Source organism: Siniperca chuatsi, linkage group LG20 (genome assembly GCF_020085105.1).
Source record: "Siniperca chuatsi isolate FFG_IHB_CAS linkage group LG20, ASM2008510v1, whole genome shotgun sequence".
Taxonomy (NCBI): domain Eukaryota; kingdom Metazoa; phylum Chordata; class Actinopteri; order Centrarchiformes; family Sinipercidae; genus Siniperca; species Siniperca chuatsi.
In genome coordinates this window covers 20,109,456-20,137,400 of record NC_058061.1, presented here as the reverse complement: position 1 = coordinate 20,137,400, position 27,945 = coordinate 20,109,456, and the positions used below count along the sequence as shown (strand labels likewise).

Genomic DNA, 27,945 nt, shown 5'->3' with positions numbered 1-27,945 from the left:
CATACAGTGTTGGTTTTGGTCTTTTTAATGGGATTTGTTGACAGTAAGAAGAATATAGAATACCACCAGCCTTATCCTTTAACAGCAGACTAAAATGAACTGAAATCATACACAACTTAAAACAACATAAAAAAAAATCACCGACGCAGTCCTTTAAACACAAAGTATGTTCTGTCTGTAATCCAAAAGTGTTGTGAGATTACTGGATAATTCACTATTTGTGAAGACTTTTGCCATGACAGTGTTCCCATTAGCATATCTCCATTCTCTACATAAACATTTTAGAAGCACACAGTGTGCTCCACATTATTCAGACTCCCCGCTGTAATGAACCTCTCTTGACACTAGAAGGCAGCCTGGCACAATAAGCAGAGCTCCAGCTGCTCTGGCAGATAAAACGTGGAGTCAGATTCTTGTCCAGAGACGTCTGCATGTCCCTGGCATGCCCTACCTCTTGCTCCCCGTCCCCAGCAGCCTGGTACTCAGCCAATAAAGGAACTGTTTATGGAGTGTTAAGGCACTTAAGTGGAGGGAGGGAAACAACAGGGGGACTTCTGAGAAAATTACTTCTTTTCTGGCTTGTGAAAAACAGAGCAGTGTCCCCAAAGGAGTTGACAAGCAATAACAAGTAAAGGGCAGAGTGAGAGCGCCACAAACAGGCCACAGAGGGAACAGTGCTAAACCTTGAAACAGTGATTGTGCCATGTAGATACTGGTGTGCGTCAACAGCCAGTATTTATTTGTCCAACTGATTTGTCTTTTGCACTAATTCCTGTGTTTCTTTTGCAGGCTTCCATACTGGACCTGCACTCTGGAGCATTGTCAATGGGAAAACAGTTCGTCAACATCTACAGGTAGGAAAGTACACCTTGTCTTTATGTTTTCTTCTGTGTGTCTACACTATTTTTGTGCCTGCAGGAATGACATCCTGTATAATATGTAACATTTGCAGAAATATATTCTCAAGAAATGGAGTTAGTCATCAGTCTTACTGATGCCAGTCCTTGAGAGCTGTCTTCTCCAGGTCCAGCAACTCATACGACCCTCATTAATCACTGCCAGCAGAGCCCCAGTTTTATTTGGATCATTTGTCCCTCTCTGCCGTCCTCCCACCCTTATACCACCTCCCTTCATTAATTTCTCCCTCAGTTTCCTCCCATCTCTCTCCCGCCCCACTGGACAGGTGGCTGACACGGGATCCTCAGTAACCATCTGGGTGATTTTAATCAGGAAGTGATGACGATAGCACTCCCACCCTGCTTCCCACCCTTCACCCCCCACTGGGGACTTCCTCATGGGAAGCAGTCAGACGTTAACTATCTGCTGTGTTTGAATGGATGGGAGGCACACCTGTCTGGGTAATGGTGCACTGTGCCGTGCTGTGAAATGTTAATTTATGCTAACAGATCCCATCTCCTCTCTTTCCCCCCTCTGCTGTGTCTGTGCTCGTGTTTGTGTCTGTCTGTTCATGTGTTTCTGATTGGCTTTGTCTGCGTCCCGAACTGTCTGTCTGTGATTGTGTGGCGGGATGTGGCTGCAGGTATTTTGGGGATCAGATCAGAGATGTGTTCACACAAGAGGATTTCCAGCTTTACAGGTAACTAAGGAACCTAAATTAAAAATCAGCCATGCATTTATTGCACATTGTTAGAGTTTTGCTCCAAAAAGTGTCATATGCTCAAATGATGGTACACAATAATAGCAAACATAATTCCTTATTATAATGCCTTTGGTAGCATTCTCTTATATTTGAAGAGGTATTGAATGATCAATAGGGTGTAATGATGTTGTTAGTCTACCAAATGGATGTATGGATTTTATGCCCATCATGTATATGCACACCTCTTGGATTATTGAATACAGCAAAAAACATCATGAGCACCCAAATGAAAAGATATTTAATATTGTCTCGAACTATTTGTTGGTAGCAGTTGCTTGCTAACTGTTTCATGGTCATAAATTATACTTCCTTAAAGGAGCTGTAAGCGACATTCACTGCCACTAAATGTCGCACTAGAGCACCAGCATCTCAGACCAAAACAAATGGGCGCTACTGCACACCAGACTAGATTGAGAAAAACAGTCATTTTACCTCGCAGATCATCGTAAAACACACTTCATTCAAACAAAACAAAATAAAACTCACCAAAACCGTCTTTGTTAGTCTTTCCACTGTTCCAACAATCACCACCTCTGGTTTGATCAAATAAACCCTTAATTCACCGAAATATTCTGGCTCTGCAGCCACGAAATGGTCTACAATAGCTGCTGTGTACAAATGCGCCCGTTAAAGTACGTCCACTATATCAATATATAGCAAATAGTTGTTTGCCGCTATATTAATGTTCAGAATCCCAGAACATTTAGCTAATAAAGTCAGTAAAAGTCAAAGTAATCTGACATGTTGTGTCTGTTTTTTACCCTTAGAGATGTACGTGGGCGAATTCAGGCAGTTATTGCTGAGACGTTTGGTTTGGACCCGACTCTGATGTACCTCACCAAGCCTACCTTCTTCTCCAGAATCAACAGCACAGCAGCCAAGACCCAACACGACGAGTACTGGCACCCACACATAGATAAGGTAACGCACAAAAACAGAGCCGTAACTCCTTCTACCTTGGATAACTTGTAGAGAAGTACCAATCTGGCACATTGGGTTGTATGGGGGGTGATAGTGACTTCATCAAACAGATAATGTATTGGCTAGATGTGATCCTGAGTCTAAGTTCTAGAATTGGTACTGGGAGCAAAAAATTGGTATTGGTGCATCCCAAATGACATGGCTATCTCATCATCAATCATCTTGATATCTCGAATGGATTGGCTAAACCTGAAAGCAATGCTATGGATCTACCTTCCAACCCTCCCCTTATGGTCATGAGGTTTCGGTAGCTGCCAAAATTAGTTTCCAGAGGGCGGCTGGGCTCACCCTTAGATATAGGGTGAGGAGGCTGTAATGGTGTAGTTGTTCTGTCCAGAATTCACTCAAAACCTCTGCAAGAGTTACTAAGAAAAGTTACCACACTTTTAGAAGACATGAAGAAATCTGAGGAAGGATTGAAAAACACTTCTCCACCCTTCAAAAGGCACACAAGGAAACTGAGCACCAAATGGATACTTTAGACGAGGTTGTCGAATTACGATGCTAGAGGGTATGTGCAAAGAGCTACAGGTAGAAAATAGCCTCCTGAAAGCCCCATGGATTTTGTGTCTCGACTGATTCTGAAGCTGCTTGTCGACAGCAACTTCAACGTGCCAGTCAAGATTAAGAGAAAAAGGGTGAAGACCTCAGACATTCTGAGGAAGCTTGCAGTAGAGTCGATGCTCCTTTGCACTGAAAGGTGGTTGAGGTGGTTTGGGCATCTGATCAGGATGCCTCCTGGATGCCTACCTGTGGAGGTTTTCCAGGCATGTCCAAATGGGGAGGAGACCCCGAATTGCTAGAGGAATTCCACATTCCATCCAGCACGGGAACACCTTGGGATCGCGCGGAAAGAGCTGGAGGATGTGACTTTGCTACCTTGCAGCAGCATCAAACAGCGTCAGAAACTCCCTCCGCCCGTCAGAATAGGAGCAGTAAATGGATGAGTGCATTTCGATCATCTTCAAAATGTTATCTTCAAATTAATTTTAGATTGTTTGGCTAAATACTGATCTTTGGAAAATAGGAAGTCCTGTCAGTTAAACCCCTGTGCCCAGAAAATCCCCTTTGGTTCTCTCACTCACTTTAACCATCAGTTCAGACACTGTGCTGTTTTAGATCTTGCTGAACTAAGAAATAGTTATTCATACATAATTTCTTAATAAGTGGTATTCCCCTTTAAGGCAGCTTCTTAAATTGCCTCTGTTCTGTTATGTAAACTGTTCACGTCATACATCGTTCATTTTTTATAAATATTCATGGAGTGCAGCTTTTTGGTCTCTGCTTTAATCTTAGTCTTTCACATTGGACTTTGTTCGTTGTAATGATACGTTGAAGTTGCTCTGGGATTGAAAGAAGACCATGAGGCAAGTTTTAAACAAATGGGTTGTCTGTCTGGGGAGAAAAAGTTTCAATGCTTTTCAATTTACATAGTTATAAAGTGGGACAATGTTACATTCAGATTCAACTTTATTGTCATTACACATTTACAAGTACAAGGCAACGAAATGCAGTTTAGATCTAACCAGAAGTGCAATAAGCAAGTGCAGGATATAAAATATGTGCATAAATGCAGGATAGAGCAGTGTTATGAATATATTTTTACAAGCGGTACTATGGACGTTATATACAGATGGCATTACTATAAACAGAAGTATACTGATGAATATTCAGTAGTGCAAATTATGGACAGAAATAGTTAACAGTGCAGTAGATGAGTTATTGCAGTATTCAGTACATAGTACTGGAGTGCAAATGATGCAGTATATGTATAAATAAATAGTCTGGTAGTGCAAATGAACATGTGGTACATGTAGCAAAAAAACAATATAGCAGCATTTAAGGTATATGAGGGGGCAGAGTTCAGTAGGAAGACAGCTCTGGGGGAAAAAAAGCTGTTTCTCAGCCTGCTGGTCCTTGTCCGGAGGCACCTGAGGCGCCTGCCGGAAGGCGGGGGAGAAAACAGTCCCTCAAGAATCCTGCGGGCTCGATGCTCACGCCATATAGTGAGACAGTACATAATATTTACTGTGCTTGTGGTATTTCTTGGAACGTAGAGCGTTTGCTGTTGCCTCGTCCATATTAATATTTGTTACCTCATCCTCTCCCCTCATCCCTTGACAGCGGGAAAAATGTAATCTGAAAGGATCACCTTCTCTTCCCCATCTGTCTCTGCCGCCATTTTGGGGCTAATTGGCTAACCCAACCCTCATTTAAATGTAAATGGCCACTGACGCCTTTTGGTGGTGAATTTTCTCCCCATCGATCATATTGCTGATACTGTGTCACAGCACCAGTTGTAGTATGACAGCACGGAAAATGTGTTTTATCTCATTCATGGCAGGGATAAGCTTGCTTTCATAATGAAACTGAATTATTGATGCAGACACTAATATCAAATGTAGTATTTCCATTCAGGACCTTGGCTTGTCTTGCTGCTAGAAAAGATGTTCACCAACTTGTTAATATAGTCATCATTCCTGTAAAATGGCCTCCAGCCCTGGTTGATTTGGAACGTGGAACTACAGAACTTTCAATTTGAAAACACATTAAAGGGTCGATTCACCCAAATTACAAAAAATATATATTTTTTCACTTACCTCTAGTGTTGTAGTTTTAGTTTTATTTGCTCAGGTCACAAAGGTCGCCTTAAATTTCTTCCTCCAAACCAGTAGTGTGAATAAAACCAAAACTATCTGCATGGCTAGAAAATGTCCTTGTGTATTTTGGGTGAATCAACCCTTTAAAATCAATATTTTTGTTTTAGCCTCTTTTAGTCTGGCCCACAGTCTGTGCTCTCATCAACCTCATTTTCAGCCAAAAAGCTCTGATAAAACCACTGAATGCAGCCTGCCAGCTCCAAACAGATGACAACGCTGGTGACTAGCTAGTAAACATAGTGGAGCATTCAGCAGCTAAACAGCCAGATATTTTTCACAGGAGTTGGTGGAGACCAAAACAGAGCTAAAGAGAGTGAATATTGGATAACAAATACACAAATGTATATGGTGACAATATGTCTTTTCAGCTTGTTCCTCCGCCCCTAAGTGGCCAAATAAATCAGTTAATGCCAGTGGCGGCTGGTGATTATTTACCTGGATGGGGCTACAGGCACTGAGTCTGCTTATACTCTTAGAATGTTGTTGTCTATCTTGGTGCACTAAGCTTGGACTACAGCTTTAGAACACAATTTTCTCCATATTTGTTGATGGCATGATTCCAATTAGCTGTCTAACCTTGTAAAAGAAAACCCAGTTTACTATTTAATATGCCCACAACAAATGATGAAGAACCCAGAGCATCTCAGCTATCAACAAAAAGGCAGTTGCAGGTAAATGATACATTGCAGTAGGTAGAGACACACCAGATACACACTGATCATTTATATTAATTAATTGTTATGTAATGTGAAAAGTTGCATATTGAAATTTGAAAAGTTGTTTCAGCGATTCATGAAACTCTCAGCAGCTCACTTTGTTTTTCTTTCTTTGAGGTACGATCAAGTGAGAGCACTCTCTCAGTCTAAAATTACTGTTTGACTCTTGACTGAAAAGACAGCCACTCCTTGTTCCTTGTCTTTGATGTTTCATTAAGGCCGCACTGTATGCTTGAGCTCAGTGGGCTCTCATGGATCTGAGCATCATTTATTGGTGCTGTTGTAACATAAACAGCCCACAGCACAGTTCATTTTGCATGAATGAATTTCGCTACATCTTAAGGCAGGGCTCCAGATTGCAGGACTGCCTTAAGACTACAATCCATTTAGTTGCATAAATAGTTGCATTAGTGCGACTTTTTGCGATGTGACATTTTTATATGTCGCTTTGGGATATCATGAGGTTCTTGTTAGTGCAAACGCTAACTGTTGATTTCTTTTTCAAATAAAAAACACGTTTAATCAGTCCCAAAGGTCTTATGAGGAGAGCAGTTAAAGTGAGGAGTCAGCAGCAAGTGATCCCATGAGAGAGGGGAAGACCAAACATTACTCTTTCCAACAAGAATGGCTGACACAGTGGCCACAAACATGTGGCTGAGATACTGTAGTGACAGGAACACCCTATGCATTGTAGCCTGTGTTGTGTTCTCTCTGTGGTCAAACAGTTAGTGCAGCACATTGTACACATGACGCTCCCTTAAAGTATGAATCAGAATCAGAAATACTTTATTGATCCCCGAGGGGAAACTCTTTTGTTACAGCAGCTCACTGTCATGTCAATGCAAACAGGAATAGAAGTACTAAGCAAAAAATATAATACACCATAATACAGGTAAGATAAATTAAGTACGAAGTGGGTATAAGTATAAAATTAAAATAAGTGTGAAGTACAAAGTGGGTTGATGATGATAATAATACAGTATAAAGTATAAAAAAGAAGAATAAAATCTTCAGGGACATCCTTTGTGAAGTGATCACATTGCAGCACTGAAAAGCTTGACATTTTGAAATTGGTGCTGGGTAAGATTTCACAGAATAAAATTGGGGAACCAAGGTCAATCTGATTCACAGCAGTAACACTGCATGTGCACAATTTATAGGAACCATAGTTAAATGGGGACGCCAGCTATTTAGTATTATTCTTTTAGTATTATATTTTCGATACTTGCAGCTGAGATTGAGATATCATGACTTTTAATCCCTAGTATGGGTCAAGCTCCAAAAGCAGTGGATTCTACACTTCCCATAATGCAACTCGAGAGTGTCTCTTTGTTCAACCCAACCTGCCTTGTATCCACCCACATCCTTCAAACTCCAGGGCCCTAATTTGTAGTGCTGGCTTTTTGTTTAAAAATGTTACTCTCCCAGCCTAAGCTGAGATAACCCTGATGACATCATCAGGGATGACTTTTTCAGACTGAAAACCTCCCTCGGGAGCCTCAGAAGACATTTCCGGATTAACTGTTTTCATAGGCTTAGTAGTACTCCCCATGACAAGTGAACTGACCTTTTGTGCAAAATTGGCGAAGCGCCCATTTGTATGTCTGAACTTAATAACCAGTCACTGATGAGTAAAAAAAGACTAATGCTTTGTTTCAAATGTTTGTGGTGCTAACTTTGGACTGGTACTCAATTTTAATTTGTAACCATTCTAATGGCATAGCTCTAGGGATGTCGGTCTACCACTTAGGTTCAAAATACCTCAACAACTATTTGATGGATTGCCATGAAATTTTGTACAGACATTCATGGTCCCCTGAGGATGACTCATACTGACTTTGGTGATCCCTTGCGATTTTTGGCTTTTAGTGAACTGTCTTGACAACTATTGAATGGATTGCCATGGAATTTGGTCCAGACATTCGTGTTCCCCTCAGGATGAATAGTAATAACTTTGGTGATCCCTTAACGTTTCATCTAGCACCATCATCAGGGCAAAACATCTGTACATACTTTAGGTTGTGACCAAATACCTGCAAAACTAATCACAACCCCATCAACTTCGGCTGTCCCTTTGTGTTTAGTGTGAATTAGCAGATGTTAGCATGCTAACAACAACTAAGATTGTGAACATGGTCACTATTAAAACAGCATTGTCATTGTGAGCATGTTAACATGCAAATGTAGCATTTATCTTCAAGCACAGCTATGTACAACCTTACTGACCCACTAATATGGCTGTAGACTCTTAGTCCTAGTTTCAATGTCAGTGTTTAGTAGAAACTGTTTAATTGCTGGCAGGGTAATGAAAAGTCATGTTTTAATGCAGGTACTGTCTTCCTCTCTCACTCTCTGTCAGGTGACTTATGGCTCTTTTGACTACACCTCACTCCTGTACCTGTCTGACTACGGCTCTGACTTCACTGGAGGAAGATTTGTCTTCATGGACCAAAATGGCAACCGGACAGTGGAACCACGGGCAGGTAACTACCAGCTATTAAAGACTAAATGTGCCTAACATTGGGCTTTTTCCTGCTTCACCTTCAAACAGTGATGCTTGACCTGCCATAAGGCAGGATATTGTAAATCCATCAGTAGTAACACCTGGTAACCCCTGGCTTTGTCTGTAAAAGCATATTAACCTACACTTAAAGTAAATGATGCAAGATAGATAAAGGATTGCATTATCACAGCCATGCTTAAAATTATAATAGCTGTACTCGACTAGGGAATATGGAGGTGGTTGTACCACTCTAAAATGTGTAGCAAAGTGGGCGTAATCCTCTGTAAGTGGGTAATCAGCAGCACAGACTGCTGCACAGTGAAGATGCAGGGGATTAGGCTTTACCTTGTGTATAGTACCCGGAGGGATAGACACAGCAATATCTTGATCCTGAAATACAGTGGTCTGTGTCTGTTAATACAGTCTATATATATATATATATATATATATATATATATATATATATATATATATATATATATATATGCCTGTGCAAAAACCACATGGCGAAATAACCTATACAGGGTTTCATTTTCCTGGAGTACCATGGGACTTCAGAGGCAAATGTTAAGCATTTAAAAACAGGGTTCTCAAAACTGGTTCTCTTGAGGAGCTTGTGGAAAATCAGGGAAGTTTTCGAACTGGTTAAAGGAATGTGCCAGAATGAGTTTACCAACTTGTTTCAGACATCGATTGACTTGGATGATGAATTTTGACCCCTTTTGGTCTACTTTTGCTCTGCCGTTTTGACTGTGTGCTCCTTTTCAACTTTTTCAACTTCATTTTTCCAAAGGGGAAATTTGTCTTGTAGCCAGGCAAAACGCAAAATACACATACCTTTGAACAACATTGAAAGGTCATGAAAGCAATCTGGATTACTTACGGAAAGTCAAAGAAAAGTTGTGGAATGTTACGTGAGAGCCAAGATGGGAACCTTTTTGTGTAGTCAAGTCAATGTTATTTATACACTGTAGCCCAAAATCATAAATTTGTCTCAAGGGGCATTACAGTCTGTACACCCTCTATCCTTAGATGCCAAATTCAAAAAGAAAAACATGGGGGGAAAAAGGAGAAAGGGATTTGACTGAAGTAACAATAGTTAAATTACAATATGGAGTCACTGAATTACAATATTAAGTAAATAAAGTACATAACTAAGTATTCTGTTCAATACGATAAGGCCCGTCGCACTAGAAGGTGGCACTGTGAAATTCATCCACACATCACTGTGAAATGGGTGGTGCTAGAAGCTTGGTGACATAGGGACTTCTTGCAGGGGTAGTTGGTGAACTACTTTAGCTGCTGAGCTATCTAGTAACACGCTCGTCAGTTGGGAACATGCTAGCATTAGCCAGCAACAAAGCTATCCATAGATATATACACATGTAGATACCGCATCAGTCTTGTAAGACGTGTCTCTGCCGCCGCCATATTGCATTAAATATTATATTATAGTAATATTACTGTCACTATCTCCATAAGAGTATTTTGCTATGGAAACACATTTTTAATTTAATCATAATTGCATGTCTGGCATTTGTAACAAACCAAACAGCTTCAAAATCTGTTGAAAATTCAGCAAGTTATGATGATTTTAATTGTGGATAGACTTCCTGCCTCAACAGACATAGACGCATTAGGAGGCGCAGCGTCCCTGTATCAATATGGCGGCCGCGTTGACGCATCGCTGCAATGAACAGGAGCGACCAATGCGGTATCTGTAGCAATCTGGTTAGCGACTGAGCTAGCTAACTTGCCAACTGGCAGTTAGTGACTGAGACAGTTAGCAGGCAAGCTAGCTCAGTCACTAACCAGCCAATAGGTTAGCACGGTTTATTCAAGAGACATAAACTATAAGCTGTTAGCTATTTGACCATGGTGCAAATTTGCATGTTAAAGTTGAATTTTATGCAAAAGATTTCTGCAGATTTAATTTTCCTCTTTTAGTTGATCTGCTGATTGCAGCAATTCCATTTAAATAAATTGATTTAACTCAAAAATTTTGCTGTTTTAAATGCTGGTGTTTTTCAGGCAAAATGCTAAGTGTAATATGCAATAAAGTCAGCATCCCTCTTGAATCATATTTCCCTGCTTTGCTATATGCATGGTCTCTGTAAACGGTGTTGCTCCTGAATGAGCATAGGCTTAGTGAATCTGTTCAATATGGAAGACATCTCCTGAGGCTGTTACCGTGTCCTGACAGCATTACTTCCACTCTATCATCATCTGACTGAAAACCATCCCCTGCCATCTCTGTTCACCTTGTACCTTCTATCACGTTTTCCTCTGCCACTCTTCCCACCTTCATTTTATCTCACCCATTGTCCATCATCTCTTGCCCTCTAATCCAACTCCTCTGCCATTTTTAATCAACAGCAATTCAAAAAAGCAGTCCTCCTCCCTCTCTTTCCTCGCCTACAATTTTTCACTTTTCCTCCCGCTTCCTGCCCCTTGACATTCATCTCGACTCTGCTCCGTTGTACTTCCCATGTGCCAGTCAGATACAAGCCTCTTACCCAGTCAGTGAGCAACAGTGAAGCATTGTGGGCCACTGACAGTGTCCTATGATGGAGCGGTGAGGGACACTGACTGAAGGACATATGGTAATAAAGAGTGCCTGCGGCTTGCCTGCTGCCTCGTCTCCTGTGACTTGTTTTTGTGAATAGCACAGCCATCTTGTGTCAGTGAAGTGAGAATAACCTCCAGAAAATAGAGAGAATGGTAACAGCTTGATCTTAAACCCAATGAAATCTGCTGGATGAAGAAGAAGAGGAGGAAGAGATGGGACAGAGGAGAGAAGTAAGGTCCTCAGAGGAGAGAAGTAAGGTCCTCCTTTATAGATTTCTAATTCTCAGTGGAGTCGGCACATGCTTGAGAATCTAAATATGACGGACCTGTCAAAGCCACTGGTGAAACCCAACCACTGTGATAACGCCTGTCACAGATTTTTATTCAGAGAGGTGAATCAAGTAGGGGACACAACAAAACCCCATGCATAATGCATCAGTAGCCCAGATAATATATTTATCTCTGCTAAAACACACCTCACCTCATTGAGAAACTCTTTGGGCAGCATGCTGGGCAGTTGACTGACAGGTTTTGACTTGGAGAGAGTCTCATATCGGGATGGATGATTAGTCGGCTGAGATAATCACGGCTCAGTGAGGCGACATCGACAATATGGTGTAATTATAACACCAGGAAGGCAATCAGGACTTGGCTGTCAGAGAGAGCAAAAGTCAAGAATGTAATGACAGTGAGCAGGGGGACGGAGGTGGAAGTGTTGTTCCAGTTGCGGAGGAAGGAAGTAAGGAGGAGGAAAAAGAGTGGCGGATTAGAAAAGGGGGAGAGGATACGCTGAACGTGAAAGCGTCCCCTATAGGGCGAGGAGAGAGACAGTATGGAGGGTGGGCACAGACAGAAAATGGCTGAGAGATAGATAAAGAGTAGATATGTGATAGAGAGATAGGGTGTTTGGCTGGGAATGGCAGATACAAACAGAGCAATGGAAGGACAGAGAGTGAAAAAGGCACGCCTGCCAGTCAGAGGAGCCAATAGGGGTTAACCTGTAAGCTTAGACAACCACAGGGGAATTAGATAACCTCAGCTGGGCTGCCGATTTAAAACCAATAGCCTGACCTTGGTGGCTGTGCTTCTGCAAACATACAGACACTAAATACAATGACACTGTCTGGACTGATTCTTAGCACATAACAGGCCTGATTCCCATTTTATAAGGTGTGGTAATGTATTGTTGAAATTAGGGTTGCAACTAACTATTATCAGTTAATCTCTTGATTATAGGCGTACTCCAGCAATTTAGTATTGCGCTTTCATAAAGGGGGCTCAAAATAGATTAAATAGTCAGAGTGGACAAAATTGAGGCCAAGATATCCTGACTGAAAGTCCTTAGTCCTTAGATCCAAAAACTGGATCCTACAAAAGCTGGATGCTACACTTCCCATAATGCAACCAATAGCATCTTTGGCCTCACGACCCAGCACTGTTCCTGGGGTCTTGGGCTTGACTTGGACTCTGACTCTCCTCCAAAGCCACAGAAGACACTACTCGTTAAGAGGAGTACTACTCATACCTGTGAAAACAGTTGTGTAAACTGACCTTTTAATTGATTAGTCATTAAAATGGCAGAAAAGAGTGAAAAATTTCCATTACAATTCAGCTGACGGTGACTTCTTCGATTTCCTTGTTTTGTGTAACCAACAGTCCAAAACCCAGAGATATTCAATTTGCAATGATATAAAACAGAGAAAAGCACCAACTCTCCATGTTTGAGGAGATAAAACCAGACTTGAATTATTAATTAGCAATTAGCAAAATTGTTGTCGATTAATTTCCTGTTAATTTTCAAATTTCTGATTCATCGACTAATATTTTCATGATGATTGCCTACACAAAAGCCACATACAGTAAAATTACTTTTGCTGTGTGATTTAGCACCTCTGGTGTTTTTAACTGAAAGAAAATGTTATATTTCTTGTATTTGTTTTTCATGATGTTAGGGTAGGTGGCTCACCTTCCGTACTGTATAAAACACTGAAAAATCCAGAAATTGTATACCAATATCGTAAACAAGTGACGTCCTCGCTGAGAGCAATGGCAGCCTGTACTGACCTCAATGCTGCTCTATAAGCTGATGCATGGTGCAAATGGAAAAGGCTTTCTCCTCTCCAGGGTTTTAAATCGTAGCCCTGCTCTGAGTCACAAAGTCATCCAGGTAATTCCATTTCCACCTGAGATTCATCTGGAAGGTTCAAGCTGCTTTTTAATTCAGCGTCATCTACCTTTAACTTCCATCCCAGCCTCCCGAGGCCACACAGCCTGTGTGATTCATCCTCCACTAATTAATTATGAGGCTGGGAGTAATCGATATATTGACTTGACAGTGTGTCTATGTGTTATGCAGCTTGTGACTGCGCTGGTGGTGTTTATGGGCATTTCGCTCTAGCTGCAAATTTTGGTATTGGAATTGGATGACTCACGCACCGTTTAGCGTCTTGTTAGCACTGCACACTCATCCCGGTTGGGTCTCTGAAGTTAAAGACCTCATTAAGTGCAAATCAATGACATGTGGCTGTGTTATTAAAAGCAAAAATAGACTAGAGGCATGACTTGAAGAGCAGGAGTTAGTGTTGAAGTTAAGTAGTTGCTCAACAACTAGCTAGCTTAGCAGTAAATTCAAATACAGAAGCTAACTATGATTGCTAACCATGGGCGCCTGGGGGAGCAAACTTGGAACGATACATAATTGGCAGGGGTTCTGGGGGTCCTTCCCCAGAATTTTTTGTAAATTTATAACAAATTTCCTGCATTTCTACACCACCTGACCTGACTTATGGTATCAATAGAAGATAATTTCAAAAACATAAAATAATCATAATTTTGTATAGGCCCTATTCAATCTTACAGTTAGATGAATAATAATAACACATATTGAGATTGTGTTCCTCACTTTGTTGAATGTAACTGCATGGCTCATAAAATCCCATTTGAGCCAGTTGTGGTGAAGCAGGGTTGGATGGAAAACATGCTGGACATGGAGTGCGTCTCTAATAGAGGTTTGGGAAACAGTATTCTGCTGTTGTGAGGCGCGGGGGAGAGCGGGGAAGCCTGAGATATTAATAGTAATTGAACAAAATCACAGAGGGGATATAGTGGTAAAATAAAAGGTGGGTAAACTATAAATGTCTGCTGGCTAAACTGTCCAATTAAATAGGTGAGTAAACTCTATGTTGCATTTGAAAAAGGTGGGTAAACTGTGTTTATGTGCATTTACCCTCCACTACATCCCAAATAATAAAAGCAACAGCACTAATGCAAAATATTAATAGCCACATTACACTTAAAGGTCCAGTGTGTAACATTTAGGCGTAGCTATTGGAAGCAATGGAATATAATATTCACAAGTATGTTTTCATTTGTGTATAATCACCTGAAAATAAGAATTGTTGTGTTTTCATTACCTTAGAGTAAGCCGTTTTTTATCTTCATAGGGAGCGGGTCCCATTCCACGGAGGTCGCCATGTTGCACTGCCATGTTTCTACAGTAGAACGGACAAACCAAACACTGGCTCTAGATAGGGCCGTTTGCGTTTTTCACGAGTTTCGCACCCACCGTAGTTTCTCCCACAAGCTTGGAAGGGGAGGGTGAGGCGAGCGGTATTCAAATACAAAACTGCAATTTCACCGCTAGATGCCACAAAATCCTACACACTGGACCTTTTAAAAGAGCCGACTCTTTGATTTAGCTCCTCCGCGATCGTCCCATCTCCACAGCTGAATCCTGTCCGAGCGCAAATCGGTTCGGCATTTTGGCGACATTAAAATCGTACTTTTAGCTAATATAAAGTTTATCTGGAGTCAGTGGGTCAAGTAGGTTAATTTAACATACGCTAGCCTATCTTTTCCTATGTTCTATTTTCAGTCCATGATTGCAGTTAGGCTAAATGGCATGTTTCTCATCTTTGTAAACAGTCAGACTCCTGTGTGGATTGACAGACTGTGATTGACAGCCAAAGCATACTGTGGCGACGGGCTCGACTGGACCAACTCAAAGGGTGGTCCAAAATGTGTGATTTTTTTATCACTTGTTTTTGTCAGTTACTGAAAATAGTAAAACGATCATTGATACAGGCTGCTTAAATTTCATCACAGATTGCGGGGACTGTTTGATGATAAGTTTATTTTTAAAAACACTAAATGTGGGGTAGCAAAACCATAACTTTGTTCCCCCTAATTGAATAATGGGGATGCATTTGCTCCACTTGCTCCATTGCTCAGGCGCCTATGATGCTAACCATGATTTGTACTTAAATGGGAGGAAAAAAAGCATTTTTAAAAAGTATTTTGAAACATCTTTGATTAAACGCTCAAACAGATGCAGTGTTTCAAGCGCTCAGGCTCAGAGCTGTTACCCAGCTCTCCTTCTGTTCACTCTAAACAAACTGAAAATGTACACTGTAACACTGTACATTAACTGTGCAATAGCAATTAAGACCCAATAAACCTAATATAAAAAATCTACTGTTTTTTACAATGTTTTATATGACAATTTCATTTTAACATTGTAAAAAGAGTATATCACCGCACTTTAAAACTTTCTGGAAACAACATGGCTTTTATGGCATGTGGTAAAAACAAGTTGACTAGTTCCAGCTAAGATAGCCAGCAAAATGTGCATATTGTGTCGACTGCCCTTCACTACATTACATACTGTGTTACTCATAAAAGTCATATTTCATGTACTCATTTCACATTTCAAGAATAATAATCACTTTGATACTCCCCCCTGATGGCAGTGATTGGTTACCACAGTCATTGCTTTTCCATTTTATCTCCAGAATTGGGAATTACATCTTGTCCTACCTTGTCAAATCGAATGTATTCAATCACCTCTCCTGTCTACTTTTGTGTTGGTGATAAAGGGAACCAACTGCAAAGTAGACAGTTTAAAGAGCAACACAGTAAGAGGCAAGAATTCAAGGACCTGAGGTTTTTGTTTTATCTATATGCATTTTCTCTAGCCAAGAACTGCTTGTCCAACAGTTTTTTAAGGAACCTGTTGCAGCATGTGGGTTGTGAATGATTTTACCAGGCAGGTCAAAATGTCTGTTTCTTTTTTTACAGTCCAAAGGTTAAAAAGCCCCATCTAAACATACATGTAGAGCTGAAAAAAGTGGGTAAACTGTGTTTATGTGCATTTACCCTCCACTACATCCCAAATAATAAAAGCAACAGCACTAATGCAAAATATTAATAGCCACATTACACTTAAAGGTCCAGTGTGTAACATTTAGGCGTAGCTATTGGAAGCAATGGAATATAATATTCACAAGTATGTTTTCATTTGTGTATAATCACCTGAAAATAAGAATTGTTGTGTTTTCATTACCTTAGAGTAAGCCGTTTTTTATCTTCATAGGGAGCGGGTCCCATTCCACGGAGGTCGCCATGTTGCACTGCCATGTTTCTACAGTAGAACGGACAAACCAAACACTGGCTCTAGATAGGGCCGTTTGCGTTTTTCACGAGTTTCGCACCCACCGTAGTTTCTCCCACAAGCTTGGAAGGGGAGGGTGAGGCGAGCGGTATTCAAATACAAAACTGCAATTTCACCGCTAGATGCCACAAAATCCTACACACTGGACCTTTTAAAAGAGCCGACTCTGTCAAAACATTTATCTACAGCGTTTTTAATAGTCGATTAATCGTTAGAATACAGGCTGATTTTCACGTCTGTCTTCTTCTGTCTCCAGTTTGATCTGAGAACAGAACCAGAGATGTCGTCTTTTTTTATTCCACACACTCTTCTTCCTTGTAAAAACCTGGCGCCTACATTAACCCACAATGCGCATACATTACCCACAATGCACCCACAATCCGGGTATGTTGTGCTAGTAGCGGCTAATATAGCCTGTAGCTGCTAGCACTAACGCAGAGATGAGGAGTGGGCTACAGAGGTCTGGTATGCTCTTCTAACTCCGCATTCTCCGATTTTTTTTCATTTCCAAACTTCAGACTCAACTGATGCTGACTCAAGTGACATCACTAGAAGACATTTATCAGACTTCACGCAGCTCCTTCTGGAGCCACAAAAGGCTTTATACAACTTTTTCTCACATATGCAGTAATACTCCTCGACACCTGCAAACAGACTTTGATGTGTAAAATGGGTGGAGTTCCCCTTTAATGCTTCTTTGTAGTCCAAATTGATCAATATGTCCTGGGTATTACAGTCAGCTGTCCTGAAAAAGCTATTAAATTACTATCAGGTTGTGATTTGAACTGTCATAGGCTCCATAAGCCTCCAAAATGTATTATTGTCTGATGTTCCACAACAGCTGACTAAATTTAGGCAGAGGGAATACTATGAGTAACTCGCAGTTATGTTCTGTAAGAGTGTTCTGTGAGAGTTGTTGAATGCCTCCCGACGCATATACAGCTGAGAACAGCAACAGTTGTGGGATTAAGAGAGTGGAAACAAGCCTGAAGAATAAATTGCCTTAGAACAATTAACGGAATTACATATTTTCTTGTGTCTATATTTTGCTTGCAAACAAAGACTTACTGTGAACAAATTTAGTAGGTAAACACTACAGCACTTGCTGCTCTGGCCTATCCACAATACAGTATAGCAAGCTACTATAACAAATCCAGTATGTAAAAGACAGACTGCAGCCATGGCCACACCTGTTGTCCAATTTATGCATTAATTACAATTTTATGGAGTTGTTTTGTTTTTGTTTTAAGAAAGCTAACTTTGACAATTTTTGGGTGGGTCAAGCAATCCTGAACAACCCCTGTTTGGAAGCTAATGGAGCAGTGCCACACAGCAGAAATCCTGCTGGCCAGTGTTGCCTTCATAAGGAAATACCACACCTTTTATATATAATGTGCGTATATGTTAAGCGGTAATCAATTGAGAGGTATTAGGTCTCCCCTCAGCTCCTGCTGCTCAGACACTACGTCAATGCACAGTAGGGCAGTTACCCCCCCCCCCCCCGACTGTTGTGAAGCTAAAAGATATGAAAAGATATTTCTCCAGACGTATTTTGGTCTTAATTTCTAATAGACTGCTTGATTGGACCTTATTGCTAGTGGAAATCTAAATGCTACAGGGCCAAGGGGGATTTCCAAATCACACCCCAGATGCAAATAAGAGACAGGGACCCTTATACACATGGTTTGGAAATGATAAAAGAACAGGACTGGGAGTCAGGGGTTCATAGACTTTGCTCATCCGATCTTGTCCTGCATGTGGACCTCTGAGTTTATTAAAACAGATTGATTCCTGGAAACGAGTATATTGCTTTGACTCAGGGGAACACAAGAGTACTTCACTTCTATGTAGCTGCAGAAAATACTTTCATATATGGCCTCAGCAACATTGTTCTCTAAAGAAACCTGGGCCTCTTCGATATGTACTGGAGTGACTGGTATTATTTGGCAAATACCACAGTTGGATGCATAAGATTTCTGTCGGTGTTACACAGCTTAATTTTGCATTAGAGTAAGAGATCATAATCAGGGCCCTTACTTGTCAAGAGTCTCAGGATCACTCCTAGAGACTGCGCTGAAAGTTAACACTACCTCCCAGTAGGACTTGAGTTATTTATGAAGCGTCCTACACCGACTTTCAGCAAGGAGTTCAACTACTACTACTACTACTTCAAGGAGAGAATGTGACGTTGCTGTTTTACGACACTCAGAAGTCAGGAGTCTGACATATTGTAGTTTCCTCTACAGTTGCGGTTTGGAGGAGGCAATTAGACAAGGGTAAAAATGCAGAAAATAACACCACTTTTTTTATGCCTAGGTTTTACGTGTATAGGCAAATAAGTATAATTAGTAGTTATATATGCAAAAAAATATGATGCCAAAATTAATAGATACCTAAATCTAAATGTAAAGGCTGATCTGATTGTTAGTATATACTATCCTTACCTTTCCAAACTTCACTGAGACTTACACATTCTCTAGGTGTTCCTGTAAGTGATTTCTGGAAGAGCGTGAACCCTGTTGAATTCCTCTGTGAATATCCCTCCATTGTGTTGCCGCTAATCTGCTCTGCGTACTGTACTGAATCTGCAGGGCCCTTCTCAGTAAACACTGGGAATGCTTATATTGACAAATGCGAGGGATTATTTTCAAAGATTATTTCATTGTGCAGTTATCTAAAGCTGTGTGGCTAATTTGAGCACTTGAAAATGTCCTCCTTTTGAATGACATAAAACAAGCAGACCACCACTTATTGTCTTGCTGCTCACACACGTTTTAATTCTCTTTCTTCTCGTTTCCTATTCTTTAGGTTTTCAGTATAAGTTCCATTGTTTAACTGCGAGCGCTGATTTCCCCTGACGCCCTCAGCTAATGCCCTGGCAGGGGGATTCACCCTCCCATACACGCACACATACACAGATGAACACACAAACACAAGTCATCAGTATTCTTTGAAGGAGAAGTAGAGCAAACAAACTGGGGCACAATGATTCTAGCTTTTTATTCATATTCACATAATGAGAGAACCCCTTCAAAAGGCGAAGAAACAGGAAGGTTTGTAACAAAACAAGGGTCTGAAAACTTTTTAAATATAAATGTTTTATTATTATTATTATTATTATGGGATACAACCGCAGACTAGCTACGTAAACTTTAATGCAAATGTCTAACTAAGACAGAGCAGGTTGTGTTTAGAAAGAACCAGACTGGCTGAGAAATGGCAGTAGCTCATTAGCTGGCCCAGCAAAGCAAAGCCTCTGATAAATGATGAGAATTTACCCCGAGGCGACCTCCCCAAATTCACACCGTGTGTGTTTTTTATAAATGTTTTAAATCAGACAGTCAAAAGAATGCATTTCAGCGTTCGCTAAAATACAATCCTGGAATAGGTCGAGCATGTCGCCGTGGTCACTTCGTCTCTTCAGGGTCCCGGCGTCTTTTTGCATTGTGTCCTCTGCCCTCATCAAATTTCCTCCAGTTCCACAAGCAGTACAGCACAGCATGCATACTTCTTTGAATGAACAGTTCAGCATTTGGGGGAATAAGCTTATTTACTGTCTTTCCAAGACTGAGATGAGCATAGTATTACCGCTCTCAAGTCTGTACCAACACAGCTAAAGCTCAGTAATTAACACATTGCATGTTGCTTGTTTAACCCTTACATGGACAGAAATGTAAATGTGACAATTTGGGAGTTACACATAAATGGGGCTATTTCTTGACAAACAGCGTAGCTTAGCATAAAGACTGAGGGGCCTTTTTTTGTCCAGAGTTTGGAAATACTTCCACCAGCTGCTCCAAAGCTCACTAATTAACCCAAATGAGTCTTGTGAGTTAAATGCATACATGAAGAGAAATGTAAATGTGACAGTTTGTGATTTTAGGGGGAGTTACATGTTGGAGCAGCTTCTTGATGAGCAACAGTTCAGCTGCAGTGGCGACGTGTGGAGGCAGGAGGAAGACAGCTAGTCTAACTCTGTCGGAAGTTCAAAAGTACACCTACCAATGCTTCTAAAGCTCACAAATAAAAATGTTTAATTGTACATAAACAGAAATGTAAAGATTTTGGGTTTTAAGGGGAGTTACGTGGTGAAAATCATTTTGGCAAGCAGCTGCAGTGACATGTGCGCAGTGTCCTGTGCTGACTGACCGCGCTTAATTTCCACACAACACACAACTTCCCCTAAAATAATTTCTTATCTTTTATACAGTTCTGTTCATGGGTTAAACAAAGAAGATACAGTCTGTTAATCAGTCAGCTTTAGAGTGTTGGTAGGTGTTTTTTATTTCATTTTTGGCAGAGCCAGGCTAGCTGTTTATGCTAAGCTAGGTTAACCACGTCCTGACTCCAGTTCTGTACGTAATGCAAACATGATATTGAAATCAACTTTCTTATCTCTTTTATAGAAACAAAGCAAATACGCATATTCCCCCAAAATGTTGAACTTTTCCTTTAAACCATTTTTTAATCTCCTAAAAAGCCCCTCTCGTTCCTTCCCCTCCCAGGACGAGTCTCTTTCTTCTCTTCCGGTTCGGAGAACCTCCACCGCGTGGAGAGGGTGACGTGGGGGACACGCTACGCCATCACCGTGTCCTTCACCTGCGACCCCGCACATGCCATCTCTGACCCCGCCCTGCCTTGAGGCACCCACGGGTGACGGGGCTACCCACTGGCTCGGACAAGCCCTGCAGCAAAGAGAAGCAGAGGGGAGAGACAAGGAGGAGGGGATGGAAGAAGTGAGCCTTTATATGGAGGTCTTGCTCGTAACAGTGGTATACTGCAGCTGCACGGCCAATATCTGTAATTGTCTTTTATTTTCAGATATTGACTTTGGTGCCCCTTTGGTTGTGCTACAGAAAAAGGTGAATACGTTCACCTACTCTTCTGTAGAGGTGTTTTCTTATTTGTTACTGACTCTTGTATTTTTATCCAATTTTCTACAGCAGTTGCTCTTTTTATTGTACCATCATAACTGCTAGTATTAGGCGTGTTTGGGTTCCCCACACGTTTCCTCATTCTGTTCCTCTTGATCGTTTCGGGGACGGCTTGAGCAGAAATTGCCCCTCAACTGAAATGATTTCAAAGAGGCTTAGAAAGTGGGATTGTGTGTTTTCTGTGTGTCGCGTTGTGTTTTTCACTTTAAGGAGAGCTGTCAATTTCTTGAAGAAGAGATATAAATCTGGAGAATCACCTACTGATTCAACCTTTCATCACAAAATCCCCGCTCATACTCGCCCCCACCCTTGACCCAGGAGGTGTTTTCTTCTAAGAAGAACCCTCTCCTTGTCCAAGAGTGATTGCTGTTTCCAGTATGCTACCATTTACTTCGATATGGTCGGTGAGGACGGTTTCAAATAAAATACTGACAGAACCTGAAAAGTCCTTGTCTCTTTGTCTCATTTTTAGCATGCAGTCTTTTGTCTGTTTTCTCTGCGCAAACATTATTATTAAGAAACCATCACACTTCAGTAACCAGATTAATATTCACTTTTCATTAAATTAACCAATATAATTCCTCTGTCTATTGACTGCTGCTAGAGTCTTATCTGCACTTCCTTTGTGAGCCAGACACTTGAGGTGATCTGTCAAGAAGTCACCGTGCTTGCTTTTCTTATTTTCCGCGCAATTGCTCAGAACAAACCACCTTCTCCATTCTCATTTCTACTTTATAGATTCTGGAGTTTGAGCCTTGAATCCATCGTTGTGTATATATTATATATGCCAAAAAAAAAGCTATTTCAATCTTTACCTTAACAGGATTAAATGTTAATAGTAGTTCCTGTAATCAAAATGTTCTGTTTACTCTTGTTGCATGGGATTTCGATTACTTTTGACATGAAGCCATTTTCCAGTAATCATAGCAAATCTAAATCAACTGTTTACTCAAAGTCACTAAGGGCTCCACGTGTGATTAGGGGCAACTACTCTGTGAATCAGTGATTTTCATTTGCTTTGGCTCTTTACTGCAGAACATTGTTTGGGTGTATTTTGTTTATGCAGGCAGCTCTATCATGAAAGTTAGTTTGAAATACCAGCAGTTATTTCCATTTTAAGACCATACCACTGGTTGTGCATGTTTTAGCCAATTTACTTCAGTTCACATATACTTTATATGCAGACCCTGCTACTACATTTTAGAAAGTATTTATTTTCTACCGCTCCAAGCAGCCATCATTAGCAAACTTTTGAAACTTAAGAGTAAGAGTTCTGTAATCCATCACAGTGAATATCTACACTACATTATTTTTTGTTAAGGTTTCATTATTGTTATGAGGTCATTTGCTTGAATTCATTGGGGTTTTTTGGGCCACTTGAGGCAGCGGAGCTAGCTGAAAACTGTTATCATCTTACATTAATTGAATAGTATTTACACATCCAGTAGACACGAACAACATAATTCATTTAGAGTTGTGTTTCTGGCTACCTGACAAATATAAGTCCAATATTCACTCTCCTTTTAGTTCTAGAGTGATCTCCACCAAGATATCTCTTAAATGCTTCACTATGTTCACTAGCTAGTCGCTAACTTTGCCTATTAGCTGCTTGGTGCTGAGCAGGTAGTGTTCAGTAGGTTTATCAGAGCAAGATTCATGAGGGCTGCAAGAAGCTAAAATGCTCCATACAGCTGAGGAGCTGGGTGATTATTCTCTGTGAGTTTGTCACTAAAGGCCCCCACACAAGATCAACCAATGAGCAGCCAGTGTTGCCAACTTGACAACTTTGTCATTAGATTTAGCGACTTTTCAGACCCTCTTAGTGACTTTATTTCTAAAATGCGACTAGTGACAAATTTAGCGACTTTAGCGCCGAGAAATTTATTAGAATATATTATATTGTAATTCATTCTCATGCATGCTGTGGCTCTTCTGCCAACAGTGTCTCTCCCTCTCCTCTTGCGCTGTGCGCAGGCAGGCAGTGTGTGGCGAGTGGGGCAGCTTCACTCTTTCTCTCCGGATCTCTGGATTAGGATGTTACAGCATGTAAATATGTAAATAGTTTGTTTGTGCTTCTATCTCACTCTTTCCCTCTGGATTAAGATGTTACTACATGTTGTAAATATGTAAATAGTTTGTTTGTTTGATCTTCTCCCTCCTCCCTCCATTTGTAGATTTTTAAATTTTTTTTTAACTTCAAATACACACGTCCCTGTAGTGAGTTTGTGATTATTTGGCCGAAGTCTTCTCTATCTACGTTTTATATTTTTTAAATTAAGGTGATCTCTCCCTCACTACACTAAGCTGTATGCAAATGAATGCGTGATGATCACCATGCAAATGAGCATATGACGTCATAGCTGTATTATAGTGTATTATATTTTGATTTGCACATCTCTTATTTCTTACTAGAAATAATTGTCTCGTTGCGGACATATTTATTATTATTTCTGTTTCTATTCTATTAGTACTTTTATTCCTGTGTGCACTGACGTGATAGTGAGCAGCTGTAAGAAAGAGTTTCCCCTTGGGGATCAATAAAGTATTTCTGATTCTGATTCTGATTCTGATTTAGCGACTTTTGGAGCTAGTGCTAGCTACTTTCATTGGAAAAAAGTTGGCAACACTGATAACAGCTGTGTGCGACGTAGCCAGAAGCGACACATGCAAGCAGGGGAGGTAGAGAGTGATGGAAGAAAAACTCATACTCTATAACACAACATTAAAAACATATCACGATCTCGCCAGGAAAAGTAATGCAGTCAGATGTTGCTACCATGCTTGTGAATAGGCATATAGTTTACGAACTTAGCTAAATCCAATGCTAAAGTTAGCTTAGCGCACTTTTTGATGACAAATACACAAAGTCATTTGACCCATTGTTAATATAAAGTTATTGATTAGTGCAGCTTTAAAACTACATTACCATGCAATAATAATGTAACAGTGACAAAAGTAAATGCAGACTTGATATTCACTGTACTGGAATACACAACTAAAGCAAGTTTGCTAAACTGATACAAAAATGGTTTGAAAAAAATGTATCTAGAGTATAGATAATTTGTAGTTAAGGAGCCACACTGGTGGACCGCTTCCTGCTGTGCTTGTAACATAATTCCTACATTTAATTTGACTCAGTGAACAAAGGATACTTGTATCTTCACATCCACTGCAAATACAAGGACAACTACTGTACCTATAGCACAATATTGCTCCTCTCAGCTCCTGAGGGACCTATTCTCACATTCATTAGTGTTGAGAGAAGCATAGCGGGAGGCCTGCATGCGGAGGAGGGCTGTGTGGGAGGATATATTATAGTAAAATAGCAACACACAGAATGTATAGGCTTCAGTGTGACGTGGTCATTCACACCGGCCGCATTGTTCAAAGTTTTTATTCTACTCAGATGATTAGAAACATGACGTCGGTAGGTAGTTTTCCCATCAAAGGAGTCATTGATTTCCTTTGACCTTCAAAGTAGGCACAGAATCATGTTGAATGGCTTGTGTGACTTATTGATCATCCATGGTTAGAGGATTCTTTAAAGGTCTAAACATGAAAGGACATCTCTTACCCTATTCGTTTACCACCCCTTTAATGCTGTCACGATTAGTTAATGATTTCTGTTTCTTTAATGGAAACTTTTCACGCAATCTAGAAAATTGTGTGTGACCCCGTAACCTCAGCTAAAGACGTCAGAGCTGATATCAAACCCAGGAAGACCCTTTCATTCATTGAAAGAGTGGAAAGCAATTGACAAAATTCTTAGTCATTTTTGAAACTATTTCAGACAAAAGTAGACAAAAGCAAGCTTGTCATTTCCAGCTGGTGACCGTCAGCTGAAAAGATACAGACAGGTTAGGGTTAGGGTTGATGCTACATGTAACTTAGTTATGTCTGGCTATGTTTTTCTTTCTATCTGCTGTACTCACGTCTCTCTTTCAAAAGAGATCTTGATCGCAATGAGATGACCTGATAAAGGTGGTATATATAAATGAGGGAATATCTTCTTGTGTTCATCCCTCCAATAGAGTTCCACAGACTTGGCAAGGAGCACTGAGGCTGTTCTGGAGGCTCATGGTGGCCTGACTCCATACTAAGACACTTCGTGTTGTTTTTTCCTTTAATTTGTCATCCATCTGTAACTGTCACTGTTTTATGGTTTTAGCAGCTGCAGCTAGCTAGCTAATTCAGCAAACATTAGCTCCACAAGTTGATGGAAAACGCTGTCTCTGGCTGACATTTGAATGTTTCCAGGTAAACTTGCTTTAAAAGACGAACCCTGTAAACGGTTTTTAAATACTGCATGCACTTGATGGCTAGTGATATTATGTTAAAAGTCTGAGGCTACAGCTGCATCCCAGGCAAAAAGTCTGAATCCAGCAGCTGATGATCCATGTAGAAGAAATAGCAACGTTCTTGTATTGAAGTGTAGAACTAGTTAGTTTTAGTATTACAAGTATGATAGGGCAAATTGTAAGATCAGACTCATATTTTACTCTATTGGGCAAGACAGGTTACTTTTCTATTTCATTGTTTTTATTTTCAAACAGTGTTTGTTTCAAACACTTTTAACGTTACAAAAGAAAAACCTTTTAGGCGGAGGATGGACCAATGTGTTTGGCAAGTGTAACGCTATCTCAGATAGCAAGTTTGGCTGGGGTTGCTAGAGTGTAAACTTCCCCAAGTTCAACAAAGAAAAGGACAGAATCGCTAGCGTTACCCTAAACTCTTGAGTGTGGAAATACTACACAGTAGATGTGCTATAGTCAACAGGGATTTCTTTCTTCTTTTTAACAAAACCGCTATCCCACAAAATGCAGTAAGCTAATGGTATGCTTCACCTTGGCCTTGAAAGTAATGCTGTGTTACTACTTTGAATACTCGTTAGTCGAACATACTACGGTTTGCAGCTCACATTAGAGCAGATAAACACATTGTTTAACCCACTCCTTACACTTTTGCTCTTGTGTTCTTGGTTTTGGAAAGGCTGGAAAAAAGACACCACTATTTACTGTCCAATAACTCCATATCCATGTATGACATATATGTCAGAAAAAAGCTTTGGAGAGATCGGTGTAATTGGAGCTTTCATTAGCTGGTAAACTGTCTTGAAGGTATGGTGAAGTCAGTCTGCTTGCCTTAAACTTTTAAAACCTGCTTACAGTATTATTACCAAGCCTTCGGCAGCCGTAGGCAATGATACAGCAACAATTAGGGCATTCTTAAGGTAATCTGAACAAATACTGGACTCATGATACAATGTCTCACTCTCAACAGGCTTCTATCATGATATGAGCTGGGTAAGTAATTGCACAGTGTGTCTGATTACCACCGTTATTATCATTGGTTTGTACAAACTGGCCCCATTACATACCAGTGTCCACAAAGCCGAGTGAGGAGTCAGGCTTTGCTGGCTTTACTAAGCCTCATTTAATGAAACTCTTTACACGTCTGCGGTTCACAAACAGCTGTAAACCGCTGGACTGCAGGTGGATAGTGGTTCAGTCCCACTTTGATAGCTTGGGAAGTTAATGTAATATGTATTGTCCAAAATGTCATTCTAAAGCAAAATAGTACAAGGACTGAACTGCAAATTATAGCAGTATAATCTATGGTGCTCTATAGTACAGAAATAGAGTATCTCAAAGTGATTGTGTGGCCTTGTTCACATCTAAAACTGTAAGGATATTTTTATGATTCTTCATGAGAAAGTTATATTCTCCAAAACAGCATAGGAACCACTTCCTCCACTAGGACCCAGATGTTATCATGTATTTGATAGCAAATATTACATCTGATTTTTATTCAAGCCACAAGCTCAAACACCTGCACAGTTTTAGATGGAGGTCAAGCGCAGAATCATGGCTTGATTAATGTTAAAACTAGGATCTCAAAGCACAAACATGCTGCTAGCTGTAAAGATGAAAAGTTTATGTCCAACAAAGGTGATATGACAGACTCTTCTGGTTGGATTTTAACAACACCTGTAGAGATTACACACACTGGGATTGTGTTTCTGTCATTTAAAGGTCACATCCTGCATCTGTGAATATCATTTTCAAACACTTCTTAATGTCTCCAAAATGAATATATACGCCTCTTCCTGTCCTTCCAAAGCACTGTTTTCACACAGCAATCAATAAATTAAATGCTCTGGGGGAAGAAAAAAATCCAATATCTGTGGCTGTCGCTGGCCTGTAATAAGCCCATCCAATCATTTCATTCAGCCCAAATGAAATGGGGGCGTGACAGAAAGGTTTGAGAAGCACTGCATTAAGGGAAGTGTAGGTTCCAGTATTTTGGAGCTTGGCCCATAGTAGATACTAAAAGTCAGGATATCTCGGCCTCTGCTGCTTCAGTTTTGACTGTTCTGTTTGATATACAGTATGTCAGTAAGTCTTACAAGTCTCAAACTTTATGGAAGTGCAATACTGAATCACTGGAGTATTGTGATGTATACTGAGCTGAAAA

The 27,945-nt window shown here is 40.4% G+C and overlaps 1 protein-coding gene across 1 annotated transcript in view; it reads left to right on the top strand.

Moving 5' to 3' along the window:
* The window catches only part of uts2r2 (urotensin-2 receptor 2), a 28,205-nt gene extending 6,289 nt beyond the window's left edge, over positions 1 to 21,916 (top strand). Inside the window, exons 5-9 of the mRNA XM_044179360.1 lie at positions 790 to 854; positions 1,541 to 1,597; positions 2,428 to 2,581; positions 8,377 to 8,500; positions 21,043 to 21,916. Of these exons, the coding sequence (XP_044035295.1) occupies positions 790 to 854; positions 1,541 to 1,597; positions 2,428 to 2,581; positions 8,377 to 8,500; positions 21,043 to 21,179 (537 nt within the window). The 3' untranslated portion in view covers positions 21,180 to 21,916. The remainder of the gene's footprint in view (positions 1 to 789; positions 855 to 1,540; positions 1,598 to 2,427; positions 2,582 to 8,376; positions 8,501 to 21,042) is intronic.
* The last annotated feature ends 6,029 nt before the right edge of the window (positions 21,917 to 27,945 follow it).